Source organism: Condylura cristata, unplaced genomic scaffold (genome assembly GCF_000260355.1).
Source record: "Condylura cristata isolate star-nosed mole 26May11 unplaced genomic scaffold, ConCri1.0 scaffold00032, whole genome shotgun sequence".
Classification (NCBI taxonomy): Eukaryota; Metazoa; Chordata; class Mammalia; order Eulipotyphla; family Talpidae; genus Condylura; species Condylura cristata.
Window position 1 is genome coordinate 5965577 of NW_004567133.1, and position 23578 is coordinate 5989154.

Consider the following 23578-nt stretch of genomic DNA (forward strand, 5'->3'; position numbering starts at 1 on the left):
TCAGGGCTTCGATGTCTAGGCCTAACTGCCTGACTCATGGGCCGCTGCTTGAGTTCAGTCTCCGGCACCCCCTACCCCTCCCCTCCTTCAGGAGGTCCGATGTCAAGCTGGCTCAGAGCCCTAACCCTCTAAGCCAGAGCTACTGGTCTGGTAACCTGCCCCCTTCCTGAGTCTTCTCATTAACATAAACTCAGGAGTGATCCAAGTAGCTTGTGACTGATAAAGATACTGCTATATTATTCAGGAATATGGGAGGGAGGGAAGGCCAGTCTAATTCTTTACAAGGGGTCTGAAGGGGCAAACAGGAGCTCTACTTGCATTGAGCTGTGGCTTGCAGATGTGTTTTGTTTAGGCAGATTGGAGCCATTGATAACTCCAGAGGGAGGGAGAGGCCTAGTCAGTCTCCTCTGATATGGGGCCAAAGCTGGAGCATTTGCCAGAGGGCAGGACCTGCGAGGGGCCCGTGGGGAGGCCCTGACTAGCCTTGGGTGTGTAAGGTCCTGCCCCTTTCCAGCTCCCTGTTCCAACCCCTCCTTGCCCACGAGGTTGTGGACCAAGCCAAGGGTCCCATCTTGGTCCTCTGAAACTGCCCAAGCGTGCCAGGACACCAAGCTCCTGAACAGGAACTGGATTTTTTTTTTTAAAGATTTATTTATTTATTCGTACAGAACTGGGGTACAGGCCAGAGATGCAGAGGGTGAGAGGCTTCACCAGAGACAGAGGGGAAGCAGAACAGGCAGATCGAAGAAGTACACTGCGGGCGGGTCAGGAGAGGTCTGCCGCGCCATGTGGTCACCTCCGGGGCAGGCGGGGTTCGAACTCATGCGGAAGCGGCTTTAGTTTCTCAGTGCTGTGCTTTAACCCGCTGCGCCACCAGGGAGGGCCAGGAACTGAATTTTAACTCTACGCGCCCATCCTTCTGGGACTGTAGGTTTACCTTGAGAGCCTGCCAGGGCTTTCTCCCTTATGTTTTTGCCTGGCGCTGTGTGGCACATTGTGTGGGCTTAGGCAATGGTAAACAAAGAGAGGCTAGGGTCTTTCTTTGTCTTCATCATCTTCACCAAAGGGTCCCTGATCGGAAACCCTCGGAGCTAGAAGTGTTCCAGAACTCAAAACCTTCAGACCTGGGACAGTCACACACGGACCACCCACTTCCTAACCCCCAGCAGGGCTCTGCAGCCAGAGCCAGGGATCTCGGTGCTGTGAGGGCTGGTAGTGCCTCACAGCCAGTCAGGTTTGGCCTTGCTGCTAAATGCATTCAGGCCAAGTCAGGTTTTGTGGCCAAATGAGTTATGAAGAAGCTATAGAATTTCAGAGCTCTGGAAATTTAAAGTTGCAGGCAAGACATTATAGGCTCAACCACTCACACTGCTTGGAGGAACTTCTGTTTCGCTGTGAACGCATCACCTTTGTGGGCCCTATGGTGGAAGATGCTGTTATCCCCATTCCACAGCAGAGAAACAGCTCAGCACTGACAGTTCTGACTGCAAGGCCCGGGGGCTTTGCGACGGTAGGTCCCCAGGGTCACTGCTTGCCGCCAGGCTCCTTTGCGCTAGCACCAGGCGTGAGGTGGGAGAATGAGGCTGGCAGCTTCAGCACCTGTGTGGTCGCCACTCCGGGATGGAGAGCTGAAGTCCAGGCCTCAAGCCCACAGGGTGCTGGGGCATGAGATGCGAGGCAGGGGAGAGTGTGGGACTGAGGTGAATGCGGGTGCACACACCCTGGAGAGCAGCCTGTTGTTGCCAAAGAGAAAGATGCCTGTGTTCAAGGAAAGCCACAGTCTGGGTTTTTATGGGAAAATCTCCTGATGTTTAATTCAAAATGTTTTTTAAATGGCTTTATGGAGCTGTAATTTACATATCATGAAGTTCACCCATTTAAAGTGTACGACTTAATGGTTTTTAGTAGCCATCACCATAATATAATCCTAAAACATTTTCATCACCCTAAACACAGCAGCAGACACTCTTATTTTCTACCAAGCACCCTCTCACCCCCACCTCACCCTGTCTTGGGCAACCACTAATCAACTTTACATATCCATTGATTTGCTTCTTCTAGACATCGAGTACAAGTGACACACTGCACAGTCTTCACGGCTGCTGCTTTCTCTGAGCATGATGTTCTCAAGGTTCCTCCTTGTAGCCCATATCAGCATTTCACTCCTTTTCATCGCCAAGTAATACTCCCTAGCACAGATATACCACATTTCCCTCCCATTTATCTCTAGACAGACACGTGTGTCTTCCACATGTTGGGGGCAGACATGAACATGATGTAAAAAGTATTTATTTGCCTGGACATGCGTTTTCCTGGAAGGGGAACTATGGGTCATGAAAATCCAGTATCGTCGAACTTTTTTTTTTTTAAAGATTTATTTATTTATTCATATAGAACTGGGGTAAAGGCCAGAGATGTGGAGGGTGAGAGGATTCACCAGAGACAGAGTGGGGAGCGGAGCAGGCAGATCGACGAGGTACACTGCTGAGGGGAGCAGCAGGCGGGCCAGGAGAGGTCTGCCTCGCCATGTGGACTCCTCCGGGGCAGGCGGGAATCGAACTCATGAGGAATTGGCTTAAGCTTCTTAGTGCTGTGCTTTAACCCGCTGCGCCACCAGGGAGGGCCCATCGTCGAACTTTTTAAATGAAAACGCTGCAAAACCATGCCAGCCAACAAAACATCACCGCAGACCCTTAGCCTCTCTCCTGCCTAGGCCAAGGAATTTCCAAGCACCTTTTTCCAGGGAAATATATATAGTCTTTTCTCACTTAGCCTCATTTGACCGCTTTAGGATGTTTTACAAAGCTTGCTGTGGTCATTTCAAGTTGGTATTTATCAAATGCTGCATTTGTAGAATAAGTCCTGGCCCAGGACAGCAGACCGGCTCCTCACCACCCACCCTCCCCTCACTCTCCAGGCTCCCTCCCTGCAGGTCCAGCCCACTCTAATGCCATCTCAGGACCCTCTCTCTGCTCACTTCCAGGCGCTCCCTGCTGTGCTGGCCTTAATGGCACTTACTGTGTGGAATGGGTGGGCACTCAGTGAATACTTGTTGAGTGGGTAAGAGAACTTTACTGCGAGTGCATTTACCTGTCTGCCCCCCACCCCCACCCCCACCCCGCCCAGGGCGGTTTGCCCGTCCTTCTCCATTGTGTGGGGCAGGGAATGTTCTGGGCTGCAGCCACCCAGACCTTGACCCTCCTCCCCGCGGATGGCCCAGATGTCTCCAGACATGGGGAGTAACCTGGCGCCTGTTGAGGACCTTGCCCGGGGCAGTTGGCAGTGGCCCGGTGACTTGCCCCTGGGCAGTGCCTGTCCCCCTCGTCACCTGGCCTGGCTCCAGCTGAAGTCCCCAGCGCAGGCTGTTGGTGCTGGATTTGTGCTTCCTGTGACCTGGGTGGCCTGGCGAGTTACTTCCCTTCTCTGAGCACTGCGGCACCTTCTAGAATAGCAGAAGCTGGGTCTGTGCAGGGCCAGAGTCACCCACCTGGAGGAAGGGAGCCAGGGGCGTGTTCTCAATGCTGCTTGTCAAACAGGGTTGGGCTGTCAGCCCGTAGCAGTGACTCGAAGGGGGGTGGGGCACCAGGCTCCCTGCTGGCTGGGTGACCCTGGCTTGGCCAGGACGGCCTCATTCACAGTGGCCCCCCTTCATGCACCAACGCATCTGTCAGGTCAGCTGCCTCTCGTCCTGTGTGAGGCCCTGTCTGTGTCAGTCCAAGAATCCATGCCAGCCTCTTCTGGAGCCCCTGCCTCCCCTTACCTTTCCTAAGGTAGAAAACAGCCCCACCCCAGCCCCTGCAGGCTTCAGGTCCTTGGGGAGTCCTGGCTCTCCTCTGGCATCCAGTGCTCCCTTCAGGGGCCCTCAGCTTCTCTCTGCTGCAGGAGGCACAGGGCTTTTATTTTTCAAATTGTTTTGACTGGTGTTGCTTTCATCTGGTCTTTGTTTACCAGCAGCAGGCAGCTAGACCTGGGTGTCAGGCTCTGAGGGAGTTGGGGAGCAGCCAGCCCAGCCCTCCCTGGAGAAAGCGTTCTCTCTGCCTGGCTGACTGGACTTGAGAATGAAGCCGGGAGGATGGGTGGGAAGAGGGTGGGAGGACCAGTGAGGCTGTAGGCCTGCAGCCCCGCCCCCTCCTTTCTCTTCCTCCCTTCCTTCCACCCTTCCAGAGCATTTCGGGGGGGCCAGACCCTGGGGAGACTCTCAGGCAGCTTCCTGTGCCACTGTGCCTAGTGGGGGAGGCAGTGACTCAAGGGGCCTGGGCCTGAGCCCGAGAGGGAGCCCCCAGGCAGGTAGCAGCCACACCGGGGCGGGGCCGTCAGAGGCCTAAAGGTGGGAGGAGTAAGCTGGGTGAGGAGACAGTGGGGTGCAGGGGTGAGAAGGGGGCCTCAGAGCAAGGGCCCCGTGGGAGGGTATCCTTGAGTGGGACCCTGAGAGCGACCTGGGCAGGACGCGGGACACAGGTGGGGTGCAGAGGCTGAGGGTGCATGGCTGGGGGTGAATGGGGGGAGCCGGTCTCTAGGGGGGAGTGCAGGCAGGTGACCACTTGGAGTGGCTACACATGGTGGGCAGTGGGGAGCTGGGTCAGATGGTGGCCACGGTGGGTGCCAGGCTGGGAAATATGGGCCTGACCTGGGGTGGGGCAGCTGTGGGGAGCCACTGAGGGTTTTAAACACATGAGTGGCAAGGTCAGGCCATAAATGGGCTAGAGAGGGGTGGCCCAGGCCTCAGGAGCCGGCTGAGCGGCTGTGGGGTGTCTGGTCCAGGAGATGATGGCAGCGGGAACAGGGCTGTGGCGTGATGGCAGAGAAGCAGGGCTGGCAGGACCTGAGGATGCCTGTACTGAGGGCAAGGGTGGAGTGTAGGGGTGCCGGTGGAGTCTGCCATGGGGTGACAGTCAGTCAGCCCTGAAGTCTGTGAGGTTGGAAGACAGAGACAGAGAGGGAAGAGGGAGTGAGCAAAACCTCACCCTGCCCAGAGGACCCTCCGCTGGTGACTGAGGGTAGCCTCGTCCTCGCCTGTCCAAGGCAAGTGCCAGACAACCAGAGAGTGGCAGTCCTGAGTCAGGAGCTCCAGCCGCAGACATCGCCGGGGGCCCAGAACTCGGCCTCTCTGCCTGTGCCTGGGCTGTCCGAGCTGCCCGGGGCCACCTTTTCTCTGCCCCTCTCTGGGTGATCTTTCTACACCCGGCTCCAAGCACACCTCTCCTCCAGCCCAGATGGAAGGGACTTCTCTCTCCTTCAAGGCCTCTCAGGGTGGAAGAGGTAAATGCCCTCCGCGGCCCGGAAGGAGATGGGGCTGAGCGAGCCAGGAGGTGCATCTCAGCTCGGCTCAGCAGCCTGAGGCTCCACGACCTTGGCCCTGACTATTAGCCAAGCTCCGCACAGCCCCTGCGGAAGGCCAGCTGGGGGACGAAGGTGCCAGGCCTTCTGTTTTTCAGAAGAGAAGCTAAAAGTCTCCCATTTTAATGGAAACCCTCCAAATTTTCGCGTGTTGGCCAAAAGGTTCGTATTTTGCAGGTCTAGCCAACACCAGCAAGGTGGGTTCACCCATGGGCCACTGGCAGACGGAGGACGTATGTATTCCTTGGTCAGTATTTGTTGCAACTGATTTTCTGTCACATTCTGTGTCATCGTCCTCATTAACCCGAGGGGAATTCGCAGCTGTATCCCAGGGACAGGATGCTGGCTTTGGTACATATTCTTGAATGAATCACTGGGAGGCTTAGAAGCAACTCAGGACCTGCAGAGGGGTCTGAAGGTGCTAGAAGGGAGCCAGGACTGGGGTGGAGGAAGATGAGGGGCTGTTCAAGGGGGGCTGGAGGGGCCGGCTTGCATCCCACCCTCGGGCTCCCAGTTGGTCACTGGTGATTGAAATCCAGCCACCTCCTTCGCCTGCTCGTGGAAGCTGGGATTGGGGAACATGCAGATCACTGGGGCTCTCATACAAATGAGCCTGGTCCCAGGCATAGGGCCAAACAGAAACTGGGCTTTGGGAGATAGGTAGAAGCATGAATTTTAGAAAATTTAATACAAATTGGAAGTAAAGCTCATGGTTCTAGCAGTTGCTTGGTTCTAGCAGTTCAACTGATAAATCTGTGGGTGCAGCAGGGTTGCCAGGTACTCTGGGGCCTGGTATTTGGGGAAATGCAGGGAAACCCCAACACAGTGTGGGAGCCTCTGGCTGGCTGAGGGAGGGCTGCCTGGGCTGGTGCCGGCTTGGTCTCCAAAGGATATGCTGTTCCTCCCACCTAAAATGCTGTTCCTGTTTTCTACTGAGCCCTTGGGCCCTGGGCTGGGTAACTTCTCCTTGGGACACCTTCCTCAACATTATTACAAGACGAGAGTTTCGTGTCTGTCCTCCAGGGATTGTTCTAGATTTAAAAAACAATCAAACATGGTAGCCTGGGGCACTCTCTTTTCTGTGCCTTGCTTTTTCTTACTTACTATTTCGTGGAGACCATTTTTGGTCAGTAAAGTTTAATCCACTGATTTCTTTTTCCCACATGGATTGTTAACATAATGCATATTTACTGAGCACCTAGCTCTGTGCTCAGGCACAGTGGGCTGTAGGGGTGGGGAGCTCGTTAATACCTAAATGTAGAGGAAACCTGTCAGGGGCCATCCTGGAGAGCCGGGGTGGGGGTTGGGGTGCGGTGGGAGGGAGCAGGTGCCGTCTACACTGGGCTGAGGGAGGTCAGTTTGCAAAGAGCCTTTCAGGCCTCAACCTGAAGGAAGTTGAATTAGTTATAGCCATAGAGCAAATTACTCCCAACAGGTAGTCTAGAACAACAGACATGATTGCCCAGCTTAGTCTGAAAGTCGGACTTCAAGTCTCTCAGGTCTCGGTCAAGCTGTGACGGGGCTGTGGTCACACCTGGGTCTGCTCCGCACCCCGCTCACGTCTTGGGGGTGGCCGCTCCGCCTCCTCAGGCCCCCGACTGAGGACCCCTGGGCCTCGCCCAAGGGCCACTCACTGCTTGGCCCTTGTTCCTCACACAAAGGGTCCTAGAACATGCGACAGCATGGCCCCCGGGAAGCTACCATCTTTTAAAATCCAGCGCTGAAGTGAGGGTCCAGCACTGCTGTGTCCAGCCCACCCTCGGGAGAGGGGGTCCCAGGAGAGGGTGACCACCAAGGGGCGGGGCCAGCTGAGAAGCTGCCCACCTCCGAGCGGAAGGAGGGAGGGGGCAGACGTGAGGGAAGGACGGTTCAAGTTGCGGGGCCGGCCCAGGGCCAGCTGCTTCCAGGAGCTTCAAGGAGGCCGAGTGGTCGGAGAGGAGGGCTGGGGGCGGGGGCAAGAGGTGGGTTCACCCAGGCTTCTGTTGCCATCACACAGCCCATCAGCCTGGACGTTCGGGGGTGTTTTCAAGCCTCTTCTGCAATGACAACCCTCGCCTAGATCCCTTGGCCACGCGTACACAGGGCACACAGGCCCCAGGGTGGAGCCTCAGAGGTGGAGCGGCCGGAGAGGGAGGGCTACTTCAGCCTTCTCAGCCGGACAACTCTTGCCAAACCTCTTGCCCGCCCGCTCTGGGGGCCTCTGGGCCCCCGCTTCCCTGGCCCTGCTGCCTGTTTGCCGCCCAGGGGCTGCTGCCTCCTGGCTCTGTCTCCCTCCCTCCCGCCCCTCGCCGGGGGTCATTCTGCCACACACGGCTGGGGAGCCCAAGAGCTCCTTGGAGGACTCTTCCCTTGATGGAAATTCTCCGCGCTTGGAAAACTCTTCTCACAGACGGTATCTTCTGGGGGCTTTTCCCAGGAGCTGGAAACTCCCCCATGGCTATTTTGAGACAATGAATTGGGCCTGTGCTTGCCCACTCTCTGTATCTGGGAAGGTAGCCGGCTGGCAGGATCTGCCAAAGAGCATGAAGGAGGACACCTGGAAGCGGAGGCCGCCCCTCGGGGCCCCCCAGGCCCACTCACACTGCCCACGGGCCCCTCGAGTCTTGGAGAGGTCTGGGGGCTCTGAGATCCGTGTGAAGCTCCACCAGCCGCAAGGCAGGCAAGAGCCGCGTCACCACCCAGTGCCAGCCCTGGGCCCTCTTGTGCGGGGCTCTGTCCCTGGCAGCCTGAGGCTGTGTCGCTCTGCAGCTCTTGGTCTTCCCCACTCCCAGATTTCCATTTTTTTCATCAAGATGTGGGATCACACCACTTCTGAGAGCACACGAATGGCAGTGATGGGTCATTTCTGGGGCGCCTGGCTCTTCAAGGGGCACGAGATGCTCAAGGTGCCCACTCTGGTGCTGGCGGCGGGCGCACCTGGCTCACATAGGTACGCAGCCTCAGGGGCCTCAGTGGCCCTGCCTGTCAGCGAGCTGGTGATACTCGGCCCTCTCAAGGGCCCGACAGGATCGATGAGATGGGCATGGCCTGTGGCCTCACAGAACAGAGGCTGCCGGGTCCGCTCCAGGAGCCCCTTACCCCCTCTCTCGCCCTCTGACTGTGTCTGTCTCCCCCAAGAGTGTAAGGGCCACGTCGGTCCCACTCATCTCGCTCCAGCCCTTGGCCCAGTGCAGGTGCTCAGGCATCAAGGGGATGAATGAGGAAGGCTGGGCACACAGGGGTGGGGGCTCTGCCCCCGGCTCCCCAGCGCCTGTCATGTCCATGGCCTCTTCTGCCCACTCTTCCCCCCCTGGACACACCAGTAGGACTGTGGGGTGTATCAGAGCCAGTGGGTGTAAAAGACGGGGCAGAGGGCAGATGCCCAGGAAAGTGTAGGGGCCTGCTCGGGCAGGAGGGGCCCCCTGACCCCCAGTAAATTGTAGGGGCCTGCTTGGGCAGGAGGGGTCCCCTGATCCCCAGTAAAGCGCTCGGGTTGGGGGGTGCTCTGGGCGGGCGTGGACCAAGAGAGGGGTGCCTGTGTGCTCTGCAGAGCTGGGCTCCTTCTCTCCTGAGACCTTCTCCCTCACCTCCTCCTCCTCGCCTCCTCCCCCGAGGCAGGCAACTTTATCTGGTCTCCACGTGGAATAGGCGAGAAACAGCTCTGCTTGATCATTTATTCTTCCAAACCTTTTCATCGAACACCTGCTTCTAGGCTTTTGAATTCCCAAAGCCGGGGGTTTGACTCTTGTTTCTCAGTCTTCTGCACAGCTGTGCCCTGGCGGTGGAGGTCTTCTGTCTAATTGCTCAGATGAGGAGGGTCGCGGGGTCACAGGGCAAGCTGGGGACATGGCCGTTAATATAAAAAATCACCCCCCCCACCACATTGCCCTATGCTCCCCCAACACTCACCAGAAATGAGGTCATGACCTTCAGATCATTCTGGACACCTCCAGGGGGGCTTGAGCCCATTCACAGCCTCATGGCTGCATGGAGGGGGCTGGGGTGCACAAGGTGGGGGTTCAGTGAGCCTATGATTTGAAGCTGAAAGGTCACCCCTTAAATGCCACCTCCGATTTAGGCCACTTCCCTTTAACAGGCAAATAGAAAAAACGGGCAGAGTCAAGTGTCTGAAACGAGACCTCTGGGGAGAGGACGGAATAATTGGGGTGATCCAGTGCCGAGAAGCAGATGGAGGAGGATGCGGTGATCACGGAGCTCCAGAAAGGCTCCTTTCCAAAAGATGCCAACTGACTCCCCCCGCTTCTCCTCGGAGGGCAGAGCAAGAAATTGGCTTAAATTGGAGCTGGAAAGATTTAGGTTATGTGTAAGGAGGAACTTTTAAAACCCTGAAATATGCTACCAAGAGAGGCTGCCGGCTCTCAGGAGAGTGTCTAAAAATAGCTTGCTCTTTAAAAATAGATCTGGGCAAACTTTAAACATAGCATCAGCTCAGCTATGCTGAGGAGGGGACTTAGCGCCTGGTGCCTGGCCTGGGGGGGTCTGCCTGGGCCTATGGCAGCTGGGAGGAGACTTTGGTCTCTGTGGGGCAGGCAGCTGGACGTTTTACATTTGTATAGATGGGGTCACTTTTCGATTTGCTCCCCACTGGCGGGTCTCATGAAATAGCAGAGCTGAGGATCGCAAGTTTGCTTTCCCTGGGAGGACATAGGGCTGACGTTAACTGGGTCAGTCCGCCAGCTTCTCCCAGTTCCTCCCCAGTTCTGAGTCAGGGCTCTCCAGTGCCCCCAGGTTTGCTGGCGATTCATCAGTCCCAGGGGTGCCAGGCTCCTTCCTGCCGTCCTCCCCCTCAGCCTGCCCATCCGCCTCCTAATCTCAGTGTCTGGCTGGGCCGTGTCCTCTTCCCCTGCAAGGTCCTGGCCATCAGAGTGGTGTCCTACAAAGCCTGCTGCCCCTGGCTCCTCGCGGTCATGCAGCCCTGCCCACTGCCTTCAGGATAAAGCACGAACTCCCTGAGGTGTCTGCAGGGTTTTTCCTGCCGTGTCCTGTTTACCCCTCCTGCAGTGCCTCTTGCCACCCACCTGCCCACCTCATGCCCGTTACAGCCCTGCAAACCTCAGCCTGCGGGCTCTGCCTGGTCCACCCTCCCGTTCCCCAGACTCTCACTGTCAGCTTGAACATCACCCCTGTAGAACCTTTCCTGAACTCCCTCCACTCACGCCTGGCCTGGAAGCCCAGCTAGGGCCCCTCGGCCCCTGGGACTGTCCATACAGCAGTCCCCCACGCAATCAACTCTGCTGCCCCCTCAATCCCGGCAGCCCAAGAACAGGTCAAGGTCAGGTCACTTGTTCCCTGCCATGGTCCACCCACCAGAAGAAAGCCTGGCACATGGCAGGTGCTCAAGAAACGCCCGGTGACTGTGAACCGAAGGTTAGGTCACCCCAGTCGGCTTTTCCTTCTGCTACCGGCCTGCCCCGCCCCACCTGGCCCTCTCTGTCTTGTCCCTGCCGTGACCAGCGTGGGATGCTGGCGGGGTCAGATCCAGAGCACGTACACGAGAGTATTTGTTTCGGCACCACTGCTCCCCAAGTGTTCTGAGTACTAACTGAGACAACATCTTTAATAATAAACTCTATTATAAATTAATTAATCAGCTCCTTCCCTGATATTTAAATTAAATGGAGCATGGCTTCAGCAGAATATGTCCATACTCTGCAAAGAGAAGTGGGTGGGATGCAAGGGGGGGTCTGGAAGTCTACTGGGCATCGTTGCTCCATATGCTTCCCCAGGGGAATCTCCAAGCTGGGCCACATTTCCTGGGCCAGGGCCCAGTCACCTTCCCTTGTCCATTGCAGGCTGGCCCTCCTGCGTGTCCTCCAGAGGCAGGAGGCACCGCCGCGTGTGTCCAGGTTGACTCTCCCCAGGTGTCACATCCAGTTCCCAGCACACCCCTCAATGTGCAGCATGCCTAGCCGGCGGCACTCACTGGCGAGGCTGATCCACGCTTTCCCATTTTCCCCTGAAACCATTTCACACCCCTTCTCCCTTCTCTAACCCCTGACACAGGAGAGGAAGAGCTCTCAGTCCTGCGCTCTTACTCTAACCCAGGTCCCAAAGCCAGCCCCTTTGTCTTCTAGAACCTTCCCTGCCAGGCCCATGCAGGTGCTCAGTAATCACAGAGAGAGGCGCCTTCTCTCCACTTTGCTTCTACAAAGTGCCCCCTGGCCCCTCGGCACTATCAGTCTCTCCCTAACCGCCCGAGCATCCGGTAAGCACAGCAGCAGCCTCTCTCTCTGCTCTTTCAGCTCCCTCCTGGGCCCTGGGCCCAAGCCCTTTGTTTCCATCTCTGTTTCTTCAAGGCTTCCCTGACTTCTCTGTGAGTATTTGGCTGAGTGCTTCCTTCCGCTTCTCTGTCTGCATCATCCCCAAAGGCTGCCATGTTGGCAGATTTAGTGGTCATGTCGTTGTCTTCAACTTTGACCTAATGGGTGACCCTCACTTCTTGACATGTCCATGGGGACACCACAGCCTGGATTCCTCCTGCTGCCCTGGCCTCTGGTCTTCGGCCACCTCTGCTGACCCCTCTTGCTCTGCCCTCCTCTGTCCTGAGCCTTCCTCATCTCTCCCTGCAATCTCCCCACAAGTGGGAAGCCCATTTGTGTAGCCAGGAGTTGAGAGGTCTGGGAACCACCTGTCGAGATTTATAGCTGTGGGTGTCCTGGTGTGGGCCGGCTCCAGGAAGCAGCGGCAGGAAATCCTCATTCATTTGGTCACGGGTCGTTCAGAGGTGCAGTAACTCAGCAGAAAGTCACTTTTTAATTCAGATGAGTTGGAAACAATTTCTTCTGCTGAGGATTCATGTGTCAGATGCTACCGGCAGACCTTGCTTTACAGAACAGAATGTGCTTCCTGAAACATGGGCGAGGGTCAGTTTTTTGAAGTAGAATCTTTAAATGCAGTCAGAGGATCTCACTGACCCATCTTTGAGTGAACTGTAATTTTCATTTATTGAATGCTCTTAATGCATAGCCTTTTGCTTTGGGGAATAAATGGGCATCAATTGAGAAATCAATGCTTTTCTAAACTAACAAGTTGGAAAATTAATTATTCTGCCAACAGATGGGTCCAGCTTCTGGAGTTTTGTATTAAAAGACTGTTATGTACCTACTGTCTTAGCATAAGGAGTGGTCGTTCTCAAGAATGTCTTTCTTTAGTGGATGCGCATTGGTATTGCCTATAACCAGGCTATCCCCATTTTATGGATGAAACCTCTCCTAACTTAAGGGACACTTGGAGTGTCAGAGAGAGGAGGAAAATGCAACAACTGAGAGTTTGGAGAGCATGGTTCTGCCCCCAGGAAGGGACTGGAGAGCAGGGGAAGTGAATGAGGACCTACTGAGGAGGCAACACTCTGGGGTGGGATAGCAATCCCAGAGGGAATGAGCACTGGGTAGTGGGAGGGGGCACTTGTCCTTGAGGTAATGAACATGGCTACGAGTGACCAGTGTTTAAACAGTATGGCACTGGCACTGGGAGAGAGAAGCAGAGAAACAGAACAACCAGCTAGAGGCTCATGTGTATGTGGGACTGTGCAAATCATAAAAAAGAGAGTCAGTTATAATCAATATGGAAAGAATGGTTTATTCTCTAATGGTTTGAAATAATTAGCAGCTCATTAAAAAATATTCAGTTGGAGACTTACCTAGCATCATTCATCCGGATATGGTCTAGGTGAATTAACACAAACACATGCAAATGTGCTAGAGAAATATAGGAGAATGCATTTATGGCACTGGTTTTCCTAAAGTAGACACAGGAAGCAAAAATCAAGAAGGAAAAGACTGATTAAATTGATTATATCAAATAGGAAAATGGATGTTAAAAGCAGCTTTGCTCATAAGTGCCAATATTGGAAGCAACTAAATGTCCTTCAACAGGTGAATGGGTAAAAGTCCACGGCCCATCCAGACTGTGGGATCTTATTCAGCAAAAAGGGAAAAAAAGAAACGAGCTGTCAAGCCGTGGAAAGACAGGGAGGACACTTATATGCTTATTATTACTTAAGAGAAGCCAGTCTAAAGAGGCTATAGTTTGCACATCACCCTGGGAAAGGCAAGACTTGCCAGGGCTTGGGGGTGGGATGGGAGAGATGACTAGGTGGGGTGTATGGGAACATACATGCTACTATACACTATGCTTTGTCAAAAGCCATAGTATGTACAACACAGAAGTGAACCTGATGTAAACTCCAGATGGGGTTAGTAATAGTGTAGCAATATTGGCTCATGCGTTGTGATAAATGTGTCACATTAATGCATTAATTAATTAATCAGAGAAACTGGGGTGAGGGTGCACATGAAGCACAGAGAAGGGGTGTAGGGAGCTCTCTGAAATGTACTTTATGCTCAATTTTCCTGTAAACTTAAATTACTCTAGAGAAGAGTTCTGTTAATTAAAAAAAAAAGTGTTGCTTCTCTCTGGTGGCACACGGGTTAAAGTGCAGCACTGCAAAGCTGGCCAGGCCACTTGGTGGAAGTTCGATCCCCGCCCCGGAGGTGACCCACATGGCCGGCAGACCTCTCCTGACCGGCCCGCTGCTCCCCTTAGCAGTGTGCTTCACCGATCTGCCTGTTCTGCTCCCCGCTCTGTCTCTGGTGAATCCTCTCACCGCCCCTGCACCTCTGGCCTGTACCCCAGTTCTGTATTCATAAATAAATAACTCTTAAAAATAAATAAATAAAATGTCCCCTACATGGAAAAAGACAAGTAGCAAAGTAACAGACTATTTGCATTCTGGGCAACAGATAGGACTAGTATCCAGAATACGTAAAGAGTACTTGCCAATGGATAAGGAAAAAGATTTAAAAAGAAAGAAAAACGAACAAAAGACCCATAGAAAATGAAATAGAAATGGTCAGTAACCATATGAAAATGCCCACGCTCTCTAGTAGGCAGGGGAACAAGAAACTTAAAACATTGTTGAAGTATCTCTTTCAGTATGCAATGGGCGGGACTTGTCATGTTTTATACAGTCGACTATTGGCGAGGATTTGGACAGTACAGCTACTCCAGAGAGCAATTCACCGGCCTTGATTAAGATTTAAAATGCATACGCTTTATGACCTAGCAATTCTTGCTGCTCACTGGAGAAATTCTTGCTGGCCTGCACAAAGAGACCAGCAAGGTGTTCATTGCAGCAAAAGCTAGAAATAAAGACCATTGTGTGATTAGATAAGTAATTATCCAGGAGTAGTTTGCCTCGGTTGCAAAGAATTAAGGGATATCTGTTATGAACCTCTTGGCAAGTTCACCAAGAATTGTATCAATTAAAGAAAAGAAGGTTCCCATATGGCTCCCCTACTGTCTCCTCCCCACAGACCAAGACAGGCCAGCGAGGGCCAGCGAGGGCCAGGTGGGCTGTTGGTGGTGGGTGGGGCAGCCCAGGAAAGTTCTGGTCCTGCCCACCAGAGCACCACTCAGGATGGGGTCTAGGCTGTGCTCCAGCTTGCAGGACAGTTTGGGGGGTGTGGGGGTGGGGGTTCAGCACCTGCTAAGTTTGCCCTCTTCCTAGATTTCCTGACCCAAGTGCTCTTTCCAACCCTGGAAAGCAGCCCTCTGAGGTCAGTGAGAGGTGAGACGTGTCCGTGAGACGCTGACCCCAGTGTGGAGACCCAACAGCCACCTCTGAGTCCTCCATCTGGCTGGAGACTGGGCGCAGTTGCTGGAGGGCATGTTCTGTCCCTGCTCACGATGCCTGACTGCTCATTTCTCCTGTGTTCTGCTTTTAGTGACGTTACATTGGTAACTTGAAACAGCCCACAGTGGGAGTCTTTACACCATGGAAATTGGCAAAGGCTTCAAATCTGGATATTTGGAGCTGTTCCTTTTGGAGAATCAGTTATTAAACACTTGCCCTCACACTGTACCCCGGCTTTCACTGAACCCCTCCTGGGTTCCAGGACTCAGAAAATCAACCCCTTTAGACACCTGTTCTTTTTTTATCTCCACAGGCACAGAACTGAAAAAATTTAAAATAACAATCATTATTCCTGCTATGTTTGATGGTATCACTTATTTCTACTCCATTCTCTTTAATTTTTTTTTTAAATGCTGGTTGCAATTCATGAAGTTGAGTTCGTGACCCACTAACTAGTGAGTTAAGCTATGCAGTTAGAAAAAATCTCTCCGGTCTGCTTCTCCCAAATGACCTTCTCACAGCGATGGCTAACTCTGGCCCGAAGACTGCTTTTGTGAATAAAGTTTTATTGAAACACAGCTGTGCTTGTCCACTGACCTGCTGTCTCCAGCTCCTTGTGCACCTTGAGGGTGGAGTTAGTGGTTGCCATAGGAACACATGACCCACAGACCTGAAACTGTTTACTTCTCTGGTCCTTAACAGCAAAAGTTTGCCCGCGGCTGATACTGTCTCCCTCGCTTACATGTCTCCAGGCTGCTTTGTCCAGTAGCTCAACTGAGGCTCCTTTGCCAACAAGAAGTCCCCACCCTCATCATGTGGCGCTCCAGTCCCCCTCATCTCCCTTCCCGGGCTCCATGTTGTCTCCCAGTCCAACAGACAGGCCAGAGGCAGAGAGTCCGGCCTGGCTCCCTGACGCTTTCTTCTGCTGTTCCTGCAGGCCTGCTGGGCATGGTGGCCCACATGATGTACACACAGGTGTTCCAGGTCACCGTGAGCCTCGGCCCTGAGGACTGGCGGCCCCACTCCTGGGACTATGGCTGGTCTTTCTGGTAAGTGACTCCACACATCAGAGCCAGGGTGTGCTGGCACTTCAGCGGCTCAGTCCATTTTGGGGTATAGAGATGGTGGGGTAAGCTCAGAGTCCACAGGAGCTGCAAGACCATGGAACTGGGGCTACAGACTGTGACCCCTCAGCCAAATCCAGCCCACCAGCTGTTCTTACGTAGCCCTCACAGGAAGGATGGTTTTTACATTTTTTTAATGCTTGAAAGTAAATAAAAAGAAGACGATTTTGTTAAATGTGAAAATTACATGGAATTCAAGTTTCAGCAGCCATAAGTCAAGTTTTTCTGGAACATGGCCACGCTCATTGTTTACCTGTTGTCCACGGCTGCTTCCATGTCGCAACGGCAGAGCTGATCAGTGGCCACAAGACTGAATGGCCAGCAAGTACAGCAAATACTACCTGGCCCCTCCCAGAGGAATTTCACTGACCCCTGCCTCAGAGGCTGCCCTGGAAGTGAGATGGAAGGCAGGCACCATGGAGGGTCCCGGTGGCCCCATGGGCTGGGAGGACCTCAGTGAGGGACCCTGACACAGGAAACAGAGCCAGGAGCTCACAGCCTGGTGTGCAAGAGGGAAGAAACAGTCAGGATTCTTTGCTTCTCCAGAGAGGGAATCCCTCTCCCCAAATTAGAACAAGCAAGAGGTGATTATTTGTTCAGGTAGTTGGCAAGTCCAGGTGAATCAGCTAGGAAGTTATAGAGCATAACAGGAAATCCCCCTACCTCAGCCTAAGCAATACAGAGATCCATCAGTTGCAGTAAACAGAAAGCACAGCTGTGCTGTGGACTTCAGGATATGCTTGATCCAGCTGCTGATAGTATCAGGGTTGAGTTCTCTTTGTCTGTGGTCATCTGAGCACCATCCCCTTGACATATTAGCCCGGCCCCTGAGTGGGCTTCCCTCTTAGTGGTGAGACAGCTCCTGTTGAGATGGGTGCTTCTTTTTTCATATAGAGGGGGCAAAGGCTTTTCCCCATTGGTAGCAAAGATAGTCACCACGCCCAGCTCTAGGTTTGTGTCTGACAAGTGTTACCATGTCAGCGGAGGTAAGGTTTCTAGCCAGTCTTTCCAGCCCAAATCCTGGCTCTGACTTTCTGGCTTAGTTTAAGTCATGTGATCATCCATCAACGAATGGTTTAGATGCCTAGAAGATGACTGCTCTAACTGATCTAGCCTGAGCCACACGGTCCAGACGGTGGGGTCGGGCTCAGCTCAGTTCTCAGAGAGAGCAGGTGAGGTCTCCCGTAGAGACCCAGGGTGGGAGAGAGCAGAGTGGACTGCTGTCAGGAGGAATGTGTGTGGCAAGACAGTGGCCACAGCTGTCCATCATCCAGGGTGTCCATTTCCACTTATAGCTAACATATGCTCACTGAGCACTCACTTGGGTACAGCCACCCTCCTCGGTGCTAAAACAGAGTTGTCATTGCCTGAACTGAGTTACGAGGTTGGGGTGGGGGATCGCAGCCCTCCATGGGAGCACAAGGGATGGGTCATAGACCCCATGCCAGCGTGAGCATCCTCAGGGGCACTTTGGTCAGGCTCTGGTGGAGGAGGAAATGAGATCAGTGTGCTGTGCTGGGCTGGGCGGGGGCAACAGCAGGTGCAAAGCCTCACAGGGAGAAAGGATGTCCGGAAGGGAGCAGAAAAGGCTGCGATAAAGAGAGACGCCACTCCAGACTCCATTCCCGTGGAGTTCCTCCTGTGTTTCTGCCCCTCCCGCTCTCTGGCCTCCGCCTCCCCTCTCCCGCCTTGATCTATCAACACCATCCCTGATCCCAGGCAAAACAACTGCAGGGAAGGCTCTGACTGCCTTAATCTACCTGTCCCCCTTTAATTCCTTCCTGAGGTCTTGACCGTGGAAGGTGATCCTTGGCTTGAAAAGGACAAAAAGAGGGAACAAACATTCTGGAGTGTTGATTACTTGTGTCATTAATCTTCCCTGCACTGGTGTGTTATTAGCACAGCGATGGAGCACAGCAGTGCTGGGTGGCCAGTTCCTGGAGGGGAAACTGAGGCACAGAGGGATTTATGTAACCTGCCCCAGGTGACCTGGACTGTGGTGGCCCAGCTGGTAGCTGGCTCTGGAGCCCGTGCACCCCGCTCTGTGTCCTGTCTCCCTGGGGTGACGGGTTGGTAATAGTAAGACAGTTTGGAAGTGCACAGTGAGAGCCCCTGTCTTCTCCTGTCACCGTTACTGATTTGAAGTTCCACATGTACAACAGCCCCACATTCCTGGGAGAAACAGGCTCAGAAAAGGATCAGGGCCTCCCTGGTGGTGCAGCAGGTTAAAGCACAGCACTAAGAAGCTAAAGCCACTGCAGCACAAGTTCGAGCCCCACCTGCCCCCGAGGTGACCCACATGGTGTGGCAGACCTCTCCTGACCCTCCCGCTGCTCCCCTCAGCAGTGTGCTTGGTCAGTCGGCCTGTTCTGCTCCCCGCTCTGTCTCTGGTGAGTCCCCTCACTGCCCCTGCACCTCTGGCCTGTACTCCAGTTCTGTACACAAATAAATGACTCTTTAAAAAAAAATGACAGTGGGACGAATCACCCTCCTCCCCCAGGTCTCTCCAGAAGCCCCTGGCTCTGGGTCCAGTCAACGCCCAGTTCGGGCCGGGGAGCCGTTCTTCCCCTGGAAGCTGGGCCTCTGCCCCAGGAGGTGGGGTCAGACTCCCGCGGGACTCCGAATTTCCACTTGGCTTATTCAAGGCTGGGGCCCGATGTGCGGCCCTTATTAGGGCTGATCCATTTCTCCTTGTCACCAAGGCCCCCAAGATGGATCAGCCCCATTTTTCATCCCTTGCATCTGGGGCCTCGCCAGGGCTGTGCAGTGTCTTCTCTCTTGTTTAATGTGTGTGAGGCCATTTGTCAAGATTCCGGCCCCAGAGGCTCCCCTGCCCCCACCCAGGGCACCCGAGAGGAGCCGGCTCCGGGAAACAGCGCCAGCCTCTGTGTCCCAGATGCAGAGAGCACACGTGGGGGCTGGGGTGGGGGGCCGAGGATCCAGCAGACGTCAGCCCCGGCCCCACCAGGAGCACCCATGCAGGAAGGTGAAGGGTCAGCTCTCACCCTGAAAAGCGCACCCATCCCGTAGGGAGTGTCGGGGAGGAGGTGGCTGGGCCAGCTGTGAGTGCACCCTGACTCTGGCCCTCGCCCACTGGGGCTGTGGCCCACACAGGTCACCCTCCCTGTGCCTCAGTGCCCTCAGCTGTATAGGGGGCTAGCCCCAGTTTCTACCCTCCGGAGCCATCACCCCACCATGAGTGGCTTCAAGTAACAATGTGTGGTGACCGCTGATGGCTGGGGTGACTGAGCTCGGCTGGGTGGCCCTGGCGCTGTCATTCGCTGTGGGCTGGGGCTGGGGTCAGCAGCCGGCCGGCGGGCCCTCAGCAGGCTGGCCTGGGTGCTGCCTGGAGGCTGGAGCTCGGGGAGGATCGACCGCGGGAGTGGCAGCCAGTCGCGGGCCAAGTCCCGGGGCCACCCGAGTCCCTGAGGGCCCAAGCGGAAGCTCACAGCTGTTTTCCATTAACTTCCCTGGAAGCCACACAGGACAGCCACTTCCCACACCCACCACCCTCCCCTCCCCTACACTTCCCTCCCACAGTGTCCACTCTGTTCTTGGCTCTAACAACCAGGCCACCCACACACACCCTCGCCACACCGGCGCAGCCGTGTGAGGTCCAGACATCAGCAGGAATCCAGCCCCGAGGTGTCAGGCTGTGCCATGTGTGGGGGCCTGGGGAGCCTGGGGTGAGAGGAGCAGGGGGAGGGGAGCAGGGGGACTGCAGATGCAGGGCTGCAGCCTGAGCCCCTCACCACACTAAAACCAGAACAGTGTTTTATATCTGTTTTTTTTTCATTTGTTTTTATTAATTCTGGAAATGTTTACTGAGTACCTACTATGTGCCATAAGCCCTAAGGACACAGCAGTGAACAAAATGAAGTCTCTGTTTCCATGAACCTGGCATGTCGGTATGTGTGCGACTCATACCGGATAAATCAAGCCCAAGTAGTAAGGACTTCTGGGAAGATGGAGTTGACATCATTTTCCCCATTTCTCCTGCCAAGTACAGCCCAACTCCCCAGACATTCTACTTAAAACAAACATAGCCAGACTCTGAAAGTGGAGAGAAGACAGCAAGCCGCTCGAGACACGAGACAGCAGACGGTATGTCCTTGATTCAGGTGTGACCGAGACCTCAGGAACTGTCACACCAACAACCCACCCCCAGCTCCACCGCCAGTCTGCTCTTTCTAGCCAAAGAGCGGGGAAAGGTCAACCTACCAGGACAGAAAACGCACAGCAGTGGCTGTTTGGGCAAGTCACACACCCAGAGAAAGCTGCAGCTTGGCCCTGACCCTTGCCAGCACAGGCTGAGGGAGGCGCTTAGGGTTCACCTCCCGCTGCATTGAGGTGGCCCAGCCCACCCGGCCGCCCAGCCCGCTGGGATGCTGCCAGAGTAGGGAGTTGGGACTTTGCTGCTGGGACCCTCCCGGAGAGTAACAAGTGCCACCTACTCCCGAGTGTCATGGAGATCACATTCATACCCTTTCTCCTCAAAAAGTGTAGTGTCTATGCATGAATGTAGCAAAACATTTATAGGGCTTGCACGTTGAAAGCCATAAAATGCAGTGGGAGAAATCAAAGAAGAGCCAAATAAATGGAGAGATGTACTGTGCTTACGGTAAAGATGTCGCTGTGGACAGGTTCGGCGTAATTCCTATCAAAACCTCAGTAAGATTTCTTGTGGATAGAGCCACCGTTATTTGCAAAGGAACTGCAATAGCTAATGCATTGTTGTAAAAGAGGAGTAAAGTCTACCAGTTTAAGATGTAGCATATTGCTACAGCAATCCAGGCTGTGTGGTGCTGATTGATGGACAGTTAGATATGCAGATCATGAAACAGAACAGAGAACCCAGAAACAGACCCACAGACTTGCCCTACTGATTTTTGACAAAAGTGCAGATTCACCTAGTACAAGGCGGAGTAACCTTTCCAACAAATGGTGCTGAGGCTACTGGACATTACAGACAACCTCCCCCCCAGCAAACAAAAACAACAAAACTTGATATAAATTCCATCCCTGATGTAGAAGCCAATTCAAATGGACACAAATAGGAAATGTAAATCTTTAGAAAAAAAGAAGGAGAATATCTTAGGAACTAGTGTGAGGTATCGACATCAAAAGCACAAGAAGAAAAAATTAATAAGTTGGATTTCATCAAAATGAAACACTTGCGCTCTGAATGACCCTGGAGGGGCTGGAAAGATGAGCCATAGACTGGAGGAAAATATTTGAAAATCACATATCGGATGAAGAACGGATTTCTGGAATATATAAAAAGTGCCAAAACTCGACATAAAACAACAAGCACCAGCAAAGCAATTCAATTAGGAAGTAGGCAAAGAACACGAACAGACACTTTGCCAAAGATACGCAGACAACAAATAAACAAACGGAAATGTTCAACACTATTAGGCGTGAGAGAACCTCAGATGACGTCACCGGCAGGTGTCATTACCCACCATCAGGACAGTTAGAATAGACACAGCGACAACACCAAATGCTGGAGCTGTCTGGAGAGGCTCACAAGTTCCTGGCAAAAGTCCTGTTCAGCAATACAAAGTGGATACACACAACTTGGACAGCTTTCCAGAGAATCAAGCTGAGTGAAAAAAGTCAATCCCAAATATATACATTGTGTGAGTCTACAACTTTGGTGAAATGACAACATCCTGGAAACAAAGAACAGATTTGTGGCTGCCAGGGTGGGGGAGGCTGGTGAGGAAGAGGGTGTCACTGTCAAATGGCAGCCGGAGGGGTGGTCGGGAAACACCTTGACTCCCTGGCAACGGGCTGCTGGGAATATATTGGCTAGAGGCTCCCCGCTTGGGACAGATGGGTGACAGGTACAGGATCCACTCTGTATTACATCTTACAACTGCATGGGGATCTGCCATGATCTTGACATAAGAGAGTTTCATTTAAAAACAGGCAAGAACACAGGAAAAGAGCCAAGGAAGTGACGGGGTGGGAGGCCTGTAGCACGCAGGAGATAGAAGGAGATGAAGAGGGTGAGCGATGGAGAAGAAAGACGAGCCCTGTTTCTCGGTCGCTTCAGCACAAGTCCTGGGGTTGAGTTGCAGTGACCAGTGGACACCAAGTCAGAGCAGTGGCCCTGAGAATACGGTGGTGACAGCAGTAACAGCCAAGCTTGTGGCTGACTGGCGCCTTGCAAAGGTGTCTCATGCATCGTCTCCTTTAATCCTTGCAACAACCCTGCCAGGCGGTGCCATTGAATGTCCAGTAAAATAGGTGTGAAGAATTGAGGCTGAGAGGTTAAGCGTCTTGCCCAGGGGCATGCAGAAACAAAGTCATTTTCCGCTCCTAGAGAACCAGCTTTCACGGTGTCTGGCCCTCAGCTACTTCTCACCGCTCCAACTAATCCCCTCATGCCTGCTGGGCCAGGATCTCCCAGCTCCTCCAGCTTGTGCAACTCCAGCTACTGCCTCCTGCCCCAGCGCGTTTGCACACACACTTCCTCCTCCTGGAGAACCCTTGTCCCTGGGAAACGCCCTCCTACTCGGTTGTGTTCTGAGTGACCTTCCCTGATGCCAGCCCCCTGGGATAGCATGACTCTCTTTCGTCTCCCAGTGAAGAACTCTGCCCTGCCTGGACCAGGATATATAGGTCATTCTGTCTCCCATACCAGCCCATGAGCGGGGCAGGACCTCTGCTCTTCTCTATGGCAGCAGCTGCTCAGATCAGGCCCAGAGGAGGCAGTGGTGGAGGGTGCATGGGTGTCCCCTGACCCCTCACGTGGCACCTCTCTCCTCCTCTCTTGGCAGCCTGGCGTGGGGCTCCTTTACCTGCTGCATGGCTGCCTCTGTCACCACACTCAACTCCTACACCAAGACGGTCATTGAGTTCCGGCACAAGCGCAAGGTCTTTGAGCAGAGCTACCGGGAGGAGCCGACCTTCATAGACCCTGAGGCCATCAAGTACTTCCGGGAGAGGTCAGTGAAGGTCCGCAGCCTCTGGCCGCTGCTGGGGATCTGAGGCCCGAGGCTGGCCTCAGAGGCTCCGGGGCTCCAGTTAAGAGTTCTGGGGGATTGTGGGGTGATAGGAGCAGCCTGGGTGAGGCATCTTGGTTCCTACCATGTTGGGATTTCTGGGACATTTTAAGGCTTTATGGGGCATGCATGTGGGCTTCTGTGAATCTGAGTCTGGAAATCAAGAAGGAAACTGAGTTTGAGGGTTTTCCATCGCACCCCATGTTTCTTAGAACCAAGATGGGGGCATACAGAGGCTGAACCAAGGTCTCCGCAGGTACTGTCATAGCACTGAGTGAAAACAAGACCCAGCAGAGGGTTTGGTGTGTCTTCTAGAGATGAGGACGTCTTCCTAGAGGCAGGGACTATGTCTGATCACGTGGATCCGCAGAGTCGGGTGGGAACAGAGGAAATAACAAAAAATGAGATGTGTGGTAGTTGGGTGGGTGGGTGAGTGGATGGATGGATAGGTGGGTGGATGGGTGGGTGGG

General features: G+C 53.9%; 1 protein-coding gene across 1 annotated transcript in view; it reads left to right on the plus strand.

Moving 5' to 3' along the window:
• GSG1L (GSG1-like) overlaps positions 1-23578 on the plus strand; it is a 97254-nt gene that overhangs the window by 53337 nt on the left and 20339 nt on the right. The window contains exons 3-4 of the mRNA XM_004692052.2: positions 15909-16020; positions 22884-23051. Of these exons, the coding sequence (XP_004692109.1) occupies positions 15909-16020; positions 22884-23051 (280 nt within the window). The remainder of the gene's footprint in view (positions 1-15908; positions 16021-22883; positions 23052-23578) is intronic.